General features: G+C 44.3%; 1 protein-coding gene across 5 annotated transcripts in view; it reads left to right on the top strand.

Annotated features, from left to right (window-relative positions):
- The window catches only part of nphp1 (nephronophthisis 1), a 189,956-nt gene that overhangs the window by 138,242 nt on the left and 33,845 nt on the right, over positions 1-17,869 (top strand). For 4 of the 5 annotated variants that reach the window (XR_010972902.1, XM_068027505.1, XM_068027499.1 and 1 more), the window contains one exon: positions 8,608-8,853. Coding sequence is in view for 4 of the 5 variants with exons in the window: in XM_068027505.1 (XP_067883606.1) it covers positions 8,608-8,853 (246 nt within the window). In the remaining variant the exon portion in view is untranslated. The remainder of the gene's footprint in view (positions 1-8,607; positions 8,854-17,869) is intronic. The other variant, XM_068027500.1, reaches the window with a different exon arrangement.

Here is a 17,869-nt window from a genome sequence, read left to right as displayed (position 1 = left end):
GTGAATGTTTGTGGATGGGGTGCCACTCAAGTGGGCTGCTTTGTCCTGGATGGTGTCGAGCTTCTTGAGTGTTGTTGGAGCTGCACCCATCCAGGCAAATGGAGAGTATTCCATCACACTCCTGACTTGTGCCTTGCAGATGGTGGACAGGCTTTGAGGAGTCAGGAGGTGTGTTACTCGCCGCAGGATTCCTAGCCTCTGACCTGCTCTTGTAGCCACAGTATTTATATGGCTACTCCAGTTCAGTTTCTGGTCAATGGTAACTCCGAGGATATTGATAGTGGGAGATTCAGCGATTGTAATGCCGTTGAATGTCAAGGGGAGATGGTTAGATTCTCTCTTGTTGGAGATGGTCATTGCCTGGCACTTGTGTGGCGTGAATGTTACTTGCCAGTTATCAGCCCAAGCCTGGATATTGTCCAAGTTTTGCTGCATTTCTACATCTCTACATTTCTGCATCTCTATCTGAGGAGTCGCGAATGGAGCTGAACATTGTGCAATCATCAGCGAACATCCCCACTTCTGGCCTTATGATGGAAAGAAGTTCATTGATGAAGCAGCTGAAGATGGTTGGGCCTAGGACACTACCCTGAGGAACTCCTGCAGTGATGTCCTGGAGCTGAGATGATTGACCTCCAACAATCACAACCATCTTCCTTTGCACTGGGTATGACTCCAACCAGTGGAGAGTTTTTCCCCCCCGATTCCCATTTACTTCAGTTTTTCTTGGGCTCCTTGATGCCATACTTGGTCAAATGCTGCCTTGATGTCAAGGGCAGTCACTCTCCCCCCACCTCTTGAGTTCAGCTCTTTTGTCCATGTTTGAATCAAGGCTGTAATGAGGTCAGGAGCTGAGTAGCCCTGGCGGAACACGAACTGAGCATCACTTAGCAGATTATTGCTAAGCAAGTGCTGCTTGATGGCACTGTCGACGACACCTTCCATCACTTTACTGATGATTGAGAGTAGACTGATGGGGCAGTAATTGGCTGGGTTGAACCTGTTCTGCTTTTTGTGTACAGGCCATTCCTTGGGCAATTTTCCACATTGCTGGGTAGATGCCAGTGTTGTAGCTATACTGGAGCAGCTTGGCTAGGGATGCGGCAAGTTCTACAGCACAGATCTTTAGTACTATTGCCGGAATATTGTCAGGGCCCATAGCCTTTGCAGTATTCAGTGCCTTCAGTTGTTTCTTGATATCGTGCGGATTGAATCGAATTGGCTGAAGTCTGGCATCTGTGATGCTGGTGACTTCAGGAGGAGGCCGAGTTGGATCATCAACTTGGCACTTCTGAAGGTTGTTGCAAATGCATGCACTTGATGGTGTGCATCCTAACTACACAATAGTGTTTTAAAATTATAACTCCATTCCCTGGATTCAGTTGATGAATAAGTTAACTGCATCTGCAGAAAATGTCATCCACTGTTAGATTGTGATAAATTACAATAATTATTTATAAGACTTTTATTGTTAGTATCTTACTGAAGTAAATATGTTTATGCTTTTCAGAAGCTTATGAAACCCATTATTTAAACCTTCCAGGCAGATCAATCTTGCTTTTAATTTTCGAATCCCTAATTCAGAGGAAAATAACTTTTAATCTATAACCCCTTAATATGGCCAGATTCCTTCACATTGTGAACAGGACTTGCTGCGAGTTAAGATACTGGGAGCAGAGTTTTGGATGAGCTCAAGTTTATAAAGGTTTTAAAGTGGGAGGCTGGCCAGTACAGCATTGGATTAGTCAAGTCTGGAGGTAACAAAGGCGTGGATGAGAGTTTCAACAGCAGGGGCAGAGACAGGTGATGTTATGAAATAGACAGTCTTGGTGATGCCAACCATAGTTGTTGGATGAGTGGAGGAAAGCAGGTGGAGGCCGAATGGTGGCCGCCAGCGACCCAACAAAATAAGGTAAGTACAGCAGTTCAAACTTCCGGACCACTGGTTTGGCTGCCAAGGAATTGAAGAAATTGATTGCAGCATGCATGGTACATGATGCAGTCATGTGCAATCCAGTTTTGCAAAGGGGTCCTGAGATGGGCATTAGGCCCTTATGTGCATATGCAAAGGGACTAATGCCGGTTTCAGCCAAGCCACCCTGGACATATTTGGATGAGTTTTTACCGCTATGGAGAGTGGCACACTTCTGGTGTGAAATGAGCATGTCCACTTTGCCTGCCACGTGGGATCGTTAAGCTCTTGTTCTGCACTTGTGAAACCTGTGCAGTATGGTCTAATTTCTAAAATTCGAACAAAGTCCCTAATATTGTCGCAATGGGTGATAACTGTGTGGACTTCTCATGCCCCCAGTAATATAATGTTTTCCACTGTCTCCTTCAGCTAGGCAGCTTCTTGTGGGATATGCAAGCTTATTTAACTTGAACAAACTTGGGATAGAATCTGGGATCTGGTCGATATATTACTCAATGGATAAATGGACTGAAACACATTTGGGGCTTGTCTGAATACTTTATGACCATTAGATTGTAACTTTGAAACTTCTCTTTTGATATTTGTTCCATTAACATCCTACATATAATCTGTAACTGTCTGTAGATCTCTGCTCTGTATTTGGGGCACGTAAATAGAAAGCACATAGAACATATTTTTATATTTTTCACAATGTATAAGGGTAATTTTTCTATACTGTTGCTGGTAGAAACAAGGGAGGAGCCTTTCCCTTGAAAGCCCATATTGGACATTCAGACAAATGGCCCATCTGATTTTATACCATTATTTTAATTGTTCATAAAATTATATTGAGCGATCATAGCTCAGTTTCGTGCTGGCGATTGCAAAAGAAATATCACAAATATATTTCATATTACTTTCCTTGCACTACTGTCTGTTCCCTGTCTTCCTGTACTGTTGATAGTAGATCCTGCATGCTAGATTCCTAAAGCCCTTTACCTTGCTACCTTCCTTTCCCCTCCTTCAAGAACCTCCTGAAAATTTGCTTTTTCAACCATACTTTCAGTTATACAAGAACACAAAGAAGTAGGAGCAGGAGCAGGCCATTCAGCCCCTCGAAACTGCCCCGCCATTCAATAAGATCATGGCTGATCTGTCCCATGCCTCAGTTCCTCTTTCGGGCCTACTCCGCATAACCCTCAACTCCCCGAGATTTCAAAAATCTATCTACCTCCTCCTTAAATACCTAGCCTCCACACACTGAGGTAGAGAATTCCAGAGATTCACCACCCTCTGAGAGAAGAAATTCCTTCGCATCTCAGTTTTAAATATGTGCCCCCTTATTCTGTAACTATGTCCCCTAGTTCAAGATTCCCCCACCAGAGGAAACATATTCTCGACATCTACCCTGTCAAGCCCCCTTAGAATCTTATATGTTTCAATAAAATCACCTCTCATTCTTCTAAACTCCGATGAGTAAAGGCCTAACCTGTCTAGCCGCTCTTGATAAGACAACCCCTTCATCCCAGGAATCAGCCTAGTGTACCTTTTCTGAACTGCCTCCAATGCTCGTATATTCTTCCTTAAATACGTGGACCAAAATTGTACGCGGTACTCCAGGTGTGGCCTCACCAACACCCTGAACAGTTGTAATAAGACCTGCTTATTTTTAAACTCTCCCCTCCCTGGCAATAAAGGCCAACATTCCGTTTGCCTTCCTAATTACCTGTTGCACCTGCATGCTGACTTTTTGTGTTTCCTTTACAAAAACACCCAGATCCCTCTGTACTGCAGTATGTTGTAGTCTTTCTCCATCTAAATAATAATCTGCCTTTTTATTCTTCCTACCAAAGTGGATGACTTCACACTTTCCCACATTGAACACCATTTGCCAAGTTTTTGCCCACTCACTTAACCTATCTATATCCCTTTGCAGATTGTTTGTGTCCTCATCAAAACATGTCTTCCCACCTATTTTTGTATTGTCAGCAAATTTGGATACTCTACACTCTGTCCCTTCCTCCAAGTCATTAATATAGATAGTAAATAGTTGAGGCCCTAGGACTGATCCTTTTGGCACCCCACTAGTTACAGCTTTCCAACCTGAAAAAGACCCATTGATCCCGACTCTCTACCTTCCGTGCGTTAGCCAATCCTCAATCCATGCCAACACATTACCCCCAATACCCTGAGCTCTTATTTTTAGTTTAGTTTAGTTTTAGTTTAGAGATACAGCACTGAAACAGGCCCTTCGGCCCACCGTGTCTGTGCCGACCATCAACCACCCATTTATACTAATCCTACACTAATCCCATATTCCTACCACATCCCCACCTATCCCTATATTTCCCTACCACCTACCTATACTAGGGGCAATTTCTAATGGCCAATTTACCCATCAACCTGCAAGTCTTTTGGCGTGTGGGAGGAAACCGGAGCACCCGGAGGAAACCCACGCAGACACAGGGAGAACTTGCAAACTCCACACAGGCAGTACCCGGAATTGAACCCGGGTCGCTGGAGCTGTGAGGCTGCGGTGCTAACCACTGCGCCACTGTGCCGCCCCATAAAGGTAAAAGGTAAACCTTTTATGTGACACCTTATCGAACGCCTTCTGAAAATCCAACTACACTGCATCTAACCGGTTCCCCTTTCTCCTCAAAGAACTCTACCAAATTTGTCAAACATGATTTTCCTTTCATAAAACCATGTTGGCTCTGTTTGATTGAATTATGTTTTTCGAAATGTCCTGCCATTTCTTCCTTAATAATGGACTCTAGCATTTTCCCAATGACAGATGTTAAGCTAACTGGTCTATAATTTCCTGCTTTCTGTCTCCCTCCTTTCTTGAATTGGGATGTCACATTAGCAGTTTTCCAATCTGCTGGTACCCTCCCAGAATCCAGTGAGTTTTGGTATATTATTACCAATGTCTCTACTATCTCTGCAGCTACTTTTTTTAAAACCCTTGGATGCAGGCCATCAGGTCCTGGTGACTTGTCTGTCTTTAGTCCCATCAGTTTGTCCAGCACCTTTTCCCTCGTGATAGAGATTGTTACAAGGTCCTCCCTCCCATTTACACCTTGCTCATCTATTATTGTTGGGATGTTTATAGTGTCCTCCACCGTGAAGACCGATGCAAAATACTAGAGTCATAGAGCATTAAAACAGGCCCTTTGGCCCACCGAGTCTGTGCCGACCATCAACCACCCATTTATACTAATCCTACATTAATCCCGTATTCCCTACCACATCCCCACCTTCCCTCAATTCTCCTACCACCTACCTACACTAGGGGCAATTTACAATGGCCAATTTACCTATCAACCTGTAAGTCTTTGGCTGTGGGAGGAAACCAGAGCACCCGGCGGAAACCCACGTGGTCACAGGGAGAACTTGCAAACTCCGCGCAGGCAGTACCCAGAACCGAATCCGGGTCGCTGGAGCTGTGAGGCTGCGGTGCTAACCACTGCGCCACTGTGCCGCCCTTTTAAATCTATGCCCCCTGGATATTGACCCCTCCGTTAAGGGACAAAGTTTCTTCCCTTCTACCCTATCTATGCCCCTCATAATTTTGTATATCAATAAACTTATTGGTTTAAGTTATGTGCTATTTCCCTGTTCCCTGTTATTAATTCCCCAGTCTCATTCTCTAAGGGTCCAACACTTACTTTAGCTACTCTCTTCCTTTTTATATACCCGTAGAAACTTTTACTGTTTGTTTTTATATTTCTTGCCAATTTACTCTCATAATCAATTTTCTCTTTTTTTAGTCATCCGCTGCTGGTTTCTAAAAAAAAATTCCCAATCCTCTGGCCTACCACTAGCTTTCTCCTCTTTATACGCCTTTGTTTTTGATTTGATTCTCTCCCTAACTTCCTTTGTTATCCACGGGTGATTCATCCTTTTCTTTGAGTCCTTCCTTCTGACCAGAATAAATGTTTGCTGAGTGTTATGAAATATCTGCTTAAAAGTCTGCCACACTTCATCTACTGACTTTCCCTTTAGTCTATTTTCCCAGCCCACTTTAGACAATTCTTTCTTCATACCTCTGTAATTGCCCTTGTTTAAGTGGAAGACACTGGTTTGAGGCCCGAGTTGCTCACCCTGAAACTGAATTTGAAATTCTACCATCTTATGATCGCTTCCCCCTAGAGGATCCTCAACTACGAGATCTCTTATTAATCCTACCTCATTACACATTACCAAGTCTAAAATAGCCTGTTCCCGGGTAGGTTCTGCAACGTATTGTTCTAAGAAACAATCCCTGATGCACTCTACAAATTTGTCTTCCATGTTACCCTTGCCAATTTTATTTGTCCAGTCTATATGCAGATTAAAATCACCCATGATAATTGCAGTGCCCTTCTTACATGCCTCCATTATTTCCTGATTAATTTTTTGTCCTACAGCGAGGCAACTCCTCGGGGGCCTATAGACCACTCCCACCCGTGATTTCTTCCCTTTGCTATTCCTTATTTCCACCCAAACTGATTCTACATCATGATCTATTACACCTATATTATTACTCACAACTGCACTGATCCCTTCCTTTATTAACAAAGCTACCCCACCTCCTTTTCCTTTCTGCCTATTCTTCCAGAACGTCGAATATCCTTGAACTTTGAGATTCCAATCCTGGTCATCCTGCAACCACGTCTCTGTGATAGCTATCAATTCATATTCATTTATTTCTATCTGTGCCGTCAGCTCATCTAACTTGTTACAATTGCCACGTGCATTCAGATAAAGAGCCTTAAGCTTTGACTTATTACCATTTTTACAATCAGCCATGATCGTATTGAATGGCGGAGCAGGCTCAAGGGGCTGAATTGCCTACTCCTGATCCTAGTTCTTATGTTTTTACCTACTCTGGTTCTGATTTCTGCTGTATTCTTATGCTTGTATTCTCTGTCCCTACCTGTCACATTCTGATTAATGCATGCCCCTTCACTACCCTGCATCTCTGCTCTCTCGTTACTTTTCAACTTTTTAAAGTTCCCTTCAACTGAATCCTTCCCCCCCACTGTTTAGTTTAAAGCCTTATCTACTTCCCTAGTTATACGATTCGCCAGGACACTGGTCCCAGCATGGTTCAAATGCAGCCCACCCAACGGACCAGCTCTCTCTTTCTCCAGTACTGGTGCCAGTGTCCCATGAATCGGAACCCATTTCTCCCACACCAATCTTTGAGCCACGCATTTACCTCTCTAATCTTATTTACCCTATGCCAATTTGCACGTGGCTCAGGTAGTAATCCGGAGATTATTACCTTTAAGGTTCTGCTTTTTAATTTAGCCCCGAGCTGCTCATAGTCCCTCAGCAGAATCTCTTTCCTGGTCCTGCCTATGTCGTCAGTACCTACGTGGACCACGCCAACTGGATCCTTTCCCTCCCACTCCAAGTTCCTCTCTAGCCCAGAAGAGAAGTCCTTAACCTTGGCACCAGGTAGGCAACACAGCCTTCGGGACTCTATATCTTTGCTGCAGAGAACAGTATTTATTCCCCTAACTATGCTATCCCCTATGACTACAACATTTCTATTTTCTCCCCCGACTTGAATGGTGCTCTGAACCACGGTGCTGTGGTGAGTTCGCTCATCCTCCCTGCAGTCTGTGCCCTCGTCCACATCGGGAGCAAGAACCTCGTACCTATTGGATAAGGGCACTGGCTGAGGCTCCTCCAAAGATAAATTCTGGATCCCCATACCTGCCTCACTCGCAGTCACACCCTCCTGTACTTGACCGCGGTCCAAATTTGATGTAATTAATCTAAGGGGTGTGACTGTCTCCTGAAACACAGTGTCCAGGTAACTCTCCCCCTCCCTGCTGTGTCGCAGTGTCCGCGGTTCGGACTCCAATTCATCAGATCTGAGCCGAAGTTCCACGAGCAGCCAACATCTGCTGCAGATGTTGTCACCGTGCATCGCAGCAGCGTTCAGCAGCTCCCACATACTACAGCTGCAACACATCGCCTGCCCAGCCGTCTCTATTCTATTTAATTAGTTAATTTGGATGAGTATTTTTTTTTTAAAAATTGTTTATGTGTACTCTTAACCTGTAATATCTCCTGATTTAAATCACTTGGCCAAAACCAAAAAGAGACACGGAAGAAATACCCACCAATCACTTACCAGCTCTCCTGTGATGTCACACTTCGATTTTTGCTTGTCAAGCAGAATTGAACAGAGCATCTCTCACTGCCGCCGCTGCCACTTCTGGTCTCTGGCCTCGGCTCTCCTCTCCTTTTATACCCTGCCTCCTCTCACCGCCGCCACAGCCGCTTCTGGTCTTGGGCCTCGGCTCTCCTCTCCTTTTATACCCTGCCTCCTCTCACCGCCGCCACAGCCGCTTCTGGTCTTGGGCCTCGGCTCTCCTCTCCTTTTATACCCTGCCTCCTCTCACCGCTGCCACAGCCGCTTCTAGTCTCTGGCCTCGGCTCTCCGCTCCTTTTATACCCCGGCTCCTCTCTCCGCTGCCGCTGCTGGTCCTCCCTTACCTTCACTTGCACTTCCTGCGCAGTGCCCATTCAAGAAAGCAGTTTGGTATGTGACGGGCACTGCATAAATGTCTTGCATGATGATAACATCCACACACGTTTGTGAGTTTTTTAAAGTAGATTTCTCAGTTGCCTACCAAAAATATTGATGCTTGTGCATTGTTTGAAATGTTTAATATTTTTCATGAATATTATAGGACATATGAAATTGTATTAAATGGTGGAACACCTTATGAAAAAGGATTAGAAGTGGATCCAACAGTTTCTAAGAGAGGTGAGACATTTTTTTCTACAAATATTCCTGATTCCTTGTACTATATCCTCATCTTGTTTTGCCTTTCTGCTTTAGCTTCTCTTTTCGAACAGCTGATGGCCTCCAGGAAACAACCTAAACTCCTTGTGAAGCTGAAGTCACCAACTAGACAGATGAGAAATATTCTAAAGTAGGTACTTCTGATCTGTGACATGGTAATTTGTCTTGAAACATATTTTTAGCATGACAAAGCTATATCAATCTAAATAATGCTTTCCTTTGTGAATAAGCTGCCCTTTTTTGTTGAAATAAATATGAAATGGAGTCTGGACTTTGTCCCAATTGAGATTTGCAAGTAACTTCAATGAGGTCTAATTATTAAAATTGTTCATCATTCATTTAGGATATGGGGGGGTGATGGTGCAGTGGGATGAATTTGGCTTATCTGCCATACCTTTGGTTGAAGTGCTTCAGAAACCCCAGAAAATAGCGTAACCAACATTTTTCCTGGGTTTCCACAGCTCTTCCACCAAAATGATAGTGGACACAGGCCCCTGTAGAAATTCAGTCCCTATGTTTTAATCAGGTAAGGAAAGAGAAAGTATTTCCCTCAGTCAGTCAGTAACTAGAGGGCATAAATTTAACAGTATATCAGCAAAAGGACAAAGGGAGAGATTGGGAGAGTTTTTTTTTACACAGCAGGTTGTTAGGGCATGGAATGCCCTACCATAAACAGTGCTGGAAGCAAAATACATAATAGCTTTCAAAAGGGATGTGCGTAAATGTTTAAAAAAATAAATATTAAAAGGTTCGAGAAATGTACCTAAGTGGTGTAAAGATTACTGATTTTCCAGTGATTTGAGGACTTGGCAGTAGATAGTCTGGAGTCACATGTAGGCCAGAACAGGTAAGGACAGCAGATTTCCTTCCCTGAAGGACATTAGTGAACTCGATGGGTTTTTACGACAATTGATAGTTTACACCATTACTGAGAATAGCTTTCAATCCCAGATTTATTTTCACTACTTAATTGAAATTATGAATTAGTTGAATTTAAATTCCATCAGCTGCCATAGTGGGATTCGAATCTGTGTCCTGAGGAAACTAGCCTGGCCCTCTGGATAACTAGTCCAGTGACATTACCACTACGCCACCATCTCCCTTCTTGCTCATTGGGCTTTAGAGAGGGTGCAGAAAAAATTTATGAGAATGATTTCAGGAATGAGGAACCTCAGTTATGTGGGTAGATTGGAGAAGCTGAGCTTGTTCTCCTTAGAGAATAGAAGGTTGAGAGGAGATTTGATAAAAGTATTCAAAATCATGAGGGGTCTAGACACAGTAGATAAGAAGAAACTGTTCGCATTGGTCGAAGAGGCAAGAACCAGATAACGGTGACATGAGGAAAAATGGTTTTATGCAGCAAGTTTTTAGGATATGGAATGCACTACCTGAAAATGTGGTGGAGGTAGATACAGTCGGGGCTTTCATAGGGGAATTGGATAATCACCTGAAGAGAAAAAATTTTCAGGGCCACAGGGGAAAAGTAGGGGAGAAGGGACTAGCTGAGTTGCTCTTGCTGAGAGCCGCACGGACACTGGGGGCCGCCTCCTGTGTTTTAACCATTCTATGATTGGTCACTCTATTTCTTGAGATTATGTCAGGTCGGGGCAACTCCTAACATTTTCCTCATTCTGCCCAGACATGTCCAGTTTTCAAGTTTTTCCAAGCATGTCAGTATTTTTGAACAATTGTTCTATTTGGAGGAACATACAAACATATGAGAAACAGAGGAATCTGACTCATCCCATGCTTTTTATTGTGGGGGTGGGGTCAGGACAGTGGGGTTCGGGGTTCGGGGTTGGGGGTGTGGAGATGGGATGGGGAGTCCGAGTCCCTGTCTAAAAGGTCTTTACACATACTAGTTTTTTACACTGTCACAATGCTTAGAGTTTTAGTAGAAAGATCTTTCATAGAGCCAGCACAGATACAGTGGGCCTAATAGCCTCCGGTGCTGTAAGAAGGTATTTTTAATTTCATCTCTGGATATGGTCAACACTGACAATTCCACATTTATTGCTCACTGCTCATTTCCCTGAAAAGGTGACGGTGGATTTTTTTCTTGCACCGCTAGATCCTATTATGGTGCTTCCATCAGCAATGAAGAAGGAACGATGATCTATGTCCAAGTTGAGATCATCAGTAATTGGAAATGATGGTGTTCCCATGATATTGCTGTTCCTGTCCTTTTCAGTGGAAGAGGCTGCATGTTCGGAAGGTGGTGTCACAATTGGTTTAGTTTATTGCTATGGTGCATCCATAGAGAATACATACAAGAACTACAGTGTACTGGGCAGGAGAGACCCACCGGAGATGCTGGCACAGTGACATTCGGTTGGGTGGTAGTGGCTTATGGAGTGGAGTCCTCAACATTCACTTCAGACCCCAAAGTCTTATAGCTCAGATCAAATATGGGAAAGAAAACCTACTGCCTTTGCTCAGCGGATGAATTGGTACTCCTCCGTGTAAAATATATTTTTTTAGAGATTAGAGATACAGCACTGAAACAGGCCCTTCGGCCCACCGAGTCTGTGCCAAACATCAACCAGCCATTTATACTAATCCTACACTAATTCCATATTCCTACCAAACATCCCCACCTGTCCCTATATTTCCCTACCACCTACCTATACTAGTGACAATTTATAATGGCCAATTTACCTATCAACCTGCAAGTCTTTTGGCTTGTGGGAGGAAACCGGAGCACCCGGAGAAAACCCACGCAGACACAGGGAGAACTTGCAAACTCCACACAGGCAGTACCTGGAATTTGGATGAAGCACTGAAGGTAGCAAGGGCATAATATATATAAGGGGCTGTTGAAGGAGCCTTGGCGAGTTTCTGCTATGCATCTTGTAGATCAGGGGTATCCAACCTTTTTATGCGAGGGGCCACATTATAAATTTTGTCCTCCATAGGGGATCAGTGAGCAAATTTCAGAAGGATAAAGGCATTAGAAATTTATTTTATGAATCAAATCAAAATTATGTGCATTTTTGTGAACAAGCTTTAACTTTAACTTTATTAACTTACTTTCTCGTCACTATGTTGAACAATGATTTAGTGGGATACCTGGCATTGTTATTGCGCGCACACTTGACTTAGTGATGCAGAGTATTCTAGCTAGATGTCCATCTGACCTTTGATTACTGTCTCGCCTTCCCTCCCCCGCCCCCCCACCCTCACTCTCTCTCTGTCTGCCTCTCTCTCTTCCTGTCTGAGTCTTCACATCTCACTCTCTCCCTCTTTCTAAGTATGTCTCTCTCCCTCTCGAACTCTCTCCCTCTTGCTCCCCCACTCTCTCCAACTCTGCTTCCATTCTCTCGTCGCCCCGTCCCCCTCCACCCGCCCCCTGTCCCCCTCCACCCGCCCCCTGTCCCCCTCCACCCACCCCCCGTCCCCCTCCACCCGTCCCCCTCCACCCGTCCCCCTCCACCCGTCCCCCTCCACCCGTCCCCCTCCACCCGTCCCCCTTCCACTGTCTCCCTCTTCCCACCACCCCCCCCGTCTCCCTCTTTCCCCCCCCCCCCCGTCTCCCTCTTTCCCCCCCCCCCCCGTCTCCCTCTTTCCCCCCCCCCCCCCCCCCCGTCTCCCTCTTCCCCCCCCCCCCCCCCCGTCTCCCTCTTTCCCCCCCCCCCCCCCCCGTCTCCCACTTTCCCACCCCCCCCGTCTCCCTCTTTCTCCCCCCCCCCCCCCCCCCCGGTCTCCCTCTTTCTCCCCCCCCCCCCCCCGTCTCCCTCTTCCCCCCCCCCCCCTCTCTCTCCCCCTCCCCCGAGGACGCCCGGGTACAGTTTACTTTCTCAGGCCAGACTGAAACCTTTGGCAGGCTGGATTCTAGCTAGCAGGCCGTATGTTGGACAAGTGCACTGATGGTGGAATGAATATTTAAGGTGGGGTTATCAATCAAGTGGGCTGCTTTGTCTTGGATGGTGTTGAGCTCTTTGAGTGTTGTTGGAGCTGCACTCATCCAGGCAAGTGTTTTGCAGTGTGTACCAGCTACAAGATGCATTGCTGCAACTCGTCAAGCCTCCTTTGACAGCACTTTCCAAACCTGCGACTTCTACCAATTAGAAGTACAAGAGCAGCAGATGTTGAGGTCTGACGTTCTGTCAATGGATGATAAATACCTGGTAGTTCAAGATAATAGGGTGAACGGGTTGTTGGGTGTTAATTAGTTAATTGTAGTCAAATGTGTATACATAACGAGCCAGCCAGCACTGGCTGTGGATGTTGTTCGGAGTGCAGCAGTAAACTGTGTGGCAAACAAAAAACAATCTCCACCAAAGTATCCTAGTCTCAGTTCTTCTTCACAAATAGGCTTGGACGTTTCTCTAACAGCAGACACATGGGAACACCACCACCTGCAAGTTTCCCTGCAAGCTACACACCATCCTGACTTGGAAATATATCACTGTTCTTTCGCTGTCACTGGATCAAGATCCTGGAACCCCGTAATAGCACAGTGGGTGTACCTACACCCCAAGGACTGCAGCAGTTCAAGAAGGCAGCTCAGCACTGCCTTCTCGAGGGCAATTAGGGATGGACAATAAAGGCTGACCTAGCCAGCAACATCCACATCCCGTGAAAGAATAATTTTTTAAAATTCACATACCAGATTTGTGCCTTGTACTGACTTGTGCCTTGCAGAAGGCTCTGGGGAGTCAGGAGGTGAGTTACTCATTGCAGAATTCCGAGCCTCTGATCTACCCTTGTAGCCACAGTATATGGCCGGTCCAGTTAAGTTTCTGGTCAATGATAACCCCCCCAGGATGTTGATGGTAGGGAGTTCAGTGATGGTGATGCCATTGAATGTCAAGGGGTGCTGGTTCGATATTCTCTTGTTGGAGAAAATGGCCATTGCCTGGCACTTGTGCAGTGCGAAAGTTATCAGAGATTGAAGGGCTGGAGGCGTTCAGAGAAAGGGAGAGGCAAGGCAGTGGAGGGATTTGAAAACAAGAATGAGAATTTTTAAATCAGTATGTTGTTTAACTGGGAGTCAGTGTAGGTCAGTGAGCATAACGGAACTGATTGAAAGGGACTTGGTGTCTGTTAGGACGCAGGCAGCAGAGTTTTAGATGACCTCAAATTTAGAGAGGGTAAAATTTGGGAGTCCATCCTGCTGCATGTTGGAATAATCAAGTTTTGAGGTAACAAAGGCATGGATGAGCGTTTCAAGTGCTGAGACACTTAGGGGCTAGGGATCAAATTTGGGAAGAGGTAGTAAATCAAAGAGTAGAGACTAGGCAAGAGAGATATGTATTAATATTAGAAATGATAGACTGTGACAGGAAGGGACAGAGAGTACAAATCTGAGAGTAAATCAACAGACAAGACAAGAGGTTACAAAAATAATAAAAGGACAAAACTAAAGGCTCTATATCTGAATGCATGTAGCATTCAAAACAAAACAGATGAACATCTAGCACAAAAAGCACTGAAGTACAATCTGATAGCTATTACAGAGACATGGCTGCAGGATGACATAGATTGGGACCTGAATATTGAAGGATACATGCCATTTAGGAAGGACAGGAAACTAGGAAAAGGTGAAGGGGTGGCTCTGTTAATTAATGATGGTATTAGCGCAATAGAGAGGGATGATCTAAGTTCAGGAAACCAGGCTGTAGAAGCTGTTTGGAAAGCGACGAGAAATGATAAAGGCAAGAAGTCACTTGCGGGAGTGGTGTATAGGCCCCTTAACAGTAACCACATGGTAGGACGGGGTATAAAGGAAGAAATAATTGGAGCTTGTCAGAAAGGCACGGCGATAATCATGGGGGATTTTAATCTGCATATAGACTGGAAACATCGGATAGACAAAAGTAGCCTAGATGAGGAGTTCCTAGAATGTTTTTGGGATAATTTCTGGAGCCAACCAGAGAGCAGGCTACACTAGACCTGGTATTGTGCAACAAGATAGGATTACAAATAGCCGTTTACTAATGCAGAACGTGAGTGTTGCTGAAAATAGAGACACGCTGTCGAAGCTTTTCGTCTTGCACTCATCAGGACAATCCTCAATAATAACCAATGTAAGGGAAAACAACAACTTATACTGCATGAGAAGAGAGCGCTGATTGGTTGGCGACAGAACTCTGATTGGTAGAGGCATTGCCATGGAGAATGGACCAGATTACGGTGACCGACAGTTTTGGAAATAGCACCTGTTTCAGCTGAACAAAATAAGTGACAGCCATTCACTGGTTCATTGCTCAGGTAATACCTTGACCAATCAGAGTCAAGTTGCCTGGTTTAAATTTCAAACAAAGCTTGGCAGTTAACTGTCTCTTCTCATGCAGTATAAGTTGTTGTTTTCGCTTACATTGGTTATTCTTGTAGATTGTCCTGATGAGTGCAAGATGAAAAGCTTCGGAAACCTGTCTCTATTTTCAGCAATACTCAAGATAGGGTTAATTAATGACCTCATAGTGAAGGTGCCCATAGGCAGCAGCCATCATAATATGATTGAATTTTACATACAGTTTGAGGGAGAGAAGAGTGGGTCTCAGACTAGTATTTTAAAGTATTTTTGGGATCCTCTATAGTGAAGACCGATGCAAAATACCTGTTCAAATCATCTACCATCTCCTGATTTTCCCTTCTTAATTGCCATCAACTTAAATAAGGGCAATTATGAGGGCATGAAAGCAGAACTAGCTAAAGTGAACTGGCAAATTAGGTTAAGGGATAGGTCAATAGAGATGCAGTGGCAGGCTTTTAAGGGGATATTTTAGAATACACAAAATAGATACATTCCAACGAGAAAGAAAAATTCCAAGGGGAGGACCAACCATCTGTAGTTAACTAAAATAGTTAAAGATAGATTTACATTTAAAGAAAAAGCATATAATTGCACAAAGATGGGTGGCAGGACAGAATATAACAAACAGCAAAGGATGACTAAAAGATTAACAAGGAGGGGAAAATTAGAGTATGAGAGAAAGATAGCTCGAAATAGAAAAACAGATCATCAGGGTTGCTGTAGATTTTTTTTTTTAAAGTTAATAAAATGAGCATTGATCCTATAGAAAGTGAGTGGGGAATTAATAATGGAAAATCAGGAGCTGGCAGATGAATTGAACAGGTATTTTGCATCGGTCTTCACTATTGAGGATATAAGTAACATCCCAGAAATAGCTGTAAATCAGGAAATGGAAGGGAGGGAGGAACTCAAAATTACAATCACCAAGGAAATGGTACTGAGCAAATTGTTGCAGCTGCAGGCTGACAGTCCTCGCATCCTGTATGACTTCATCCTAGGGTCTTAAAAGAGGTGGCTAGGGAGATAGTTGATGCGTTGGTTTTAATTTTCCAAAATGACCTGGATAAAGAAACCAAAGGTATGGTTACTAAATTTGCTGATGACACAAAGATAGGTCGGAGAATAAGTTGTAAAGAGGACATAAGGGGACTATGAAGGGATGTAGCTAGGTTAATTGACTGGGCAAAGATCTGGCAAATTCAGTATAATGTGGAAAAATGTGAAATTGTCCATTTTGGCAGGAAGAAAAAAAGCATATTATCTAAATGGTGAGATATTGCAGAACTCTGAGATGCAGAGGGACCTGAGTGTCCTAGTGCATGAATCACAAAAGGTTAGTATGCAGGTGCAGCAAAGTAATTAGGAAAGCTAATAGAATGTTATTGTTTTGTGGGGAATTGAATACAAAAGTAGGGAGGTTTTACTGCAGTTATACAGGGCATTGGTGAGACCACATCTGGAGTACTGTGTACTTTATTGGTTTCCCTGTTTAAGGATGTTTCCTCTTGTGGGCGAATCTCGAACTAGGGGTCACGGTTTAAAAATAAGGGGTTGCCCATTTAAGACAGAGATGAGGAGAATTTTTTTCTCTGAGGTTCGTGAGTCTTTGGAACTCTCTTCCTCAAAAGGCAGTGGAAGCAGAGTCCTTAAATATTTTTCAGGCAGAGGTACATAGATTCTTGATAAGCAAAGGGTTAAAAAGTTATTGGGGATACGCGGGAGTGTGAAGTTGAGGTTACAATCGTATCAGCCGTTATCATGTTGAATGGCAGAGCAGGCTCGAGGGACCGAGTGGCCTACTCCTGCTCCTAATTCGTATGTTCCTATGTAGACAGTGGAGGGGTCGAGAAAAGTGGTGGTGAGGTAGGGCTGAGTGTCATCAGTATATGTATAGTAACTGACGCTATATTGGAAGAAGATATAACGAGGGGGCAAGGGGCAGTATGTAGATAAGAAATAGGAGGGAGCCAAGGATAGATTTATCGGGAACAGCATAGGTAATGGTGTGGGAGCAGCCAGAGAAACCATTGCAGGTGATTGCAGTCTAAGGACTGAGTAGATAAAAATAGAACCAGATAAGTGCAGTCCCCCCTCTCCCCCCCCCCCCCCCCCCCCCCCCAAGCTGGATGACAGTGAAGAGGCATTGAGGAGGATGATGTGGTTGGCCATGTTAAAGGCTGCAAACAGGTAGACAAGAAAGGAGAGATAGTTTACATAAGAACTAGGAGCAGGAGTAGGCAATTCAGCCCCTCGAGCCTACTCCGCCATTCAATATGATCATAGCTGATCTCATCTTGGCCTCAACTCCACTTTCCTGCCTGTTTTCCATAACTCTTCAACCCATTTCTAATTAAAAATCTGTCTATCTCCTCGAATTTACCCAATGTCCCAGCATCCACCGCACTCTGGGGTAGTGAATTCCACAGATTCACAACCCTTTGAGAGAAGTAATTTCTCCTCATCTCTGTTTTAAATCTGCTAACCCTTCTCCTAAAAATATGACCTCTCGTTCTAGATTGCCCTACAAGAGGAAACATCCTCTCGATGTCTACTTTGTCAATCCCCTTAATCATCTTATATACCTCAATTAGATCTCCTCTCATTCTTCTAAATTCCAGAGAGTAAATTGTCACAGTCACATTGGATGTCATTTGTGACTGTGGTGGGACAGAAACCTGATTGGAACAATTCAAAATGGAATTCCAGGAAAAACAGGCACTGATTTGGGGGCGATAATACATTCAAGGACTTTGGAGGGGGAAGGGAGCTTGGAGTTGGGCAGTGGTTTGCAAGGACGGAGGGGTCAAGAGTGTTTTTTTTTGTAGGGAGGGTTAATGGCAGCAAATTTGAAGGAGAGGGGAATAGTACCTGAAGAGAGAATCGTTAA

Source organism: Heterodontus francisci, chromosome 3 (genome assembly GCF_036365525.1).
Source record: "Heterodontus francisci isolate sHetFra1 chromosome 3, sHetFra1.hap1, whole genome shotgun sequence".
NCBI classification, from domain to species: Eukaryota; Metazoa; Chordata; class Chondrichthyes; order Heterodontiformes; family Heterodontidae; genus Heterodontus; species Heterodontus francisci.
Note: the sequence above shows the minus strand (reverse complement) of the source record. Positions and strands in the feature narration are given on the sequence as shown.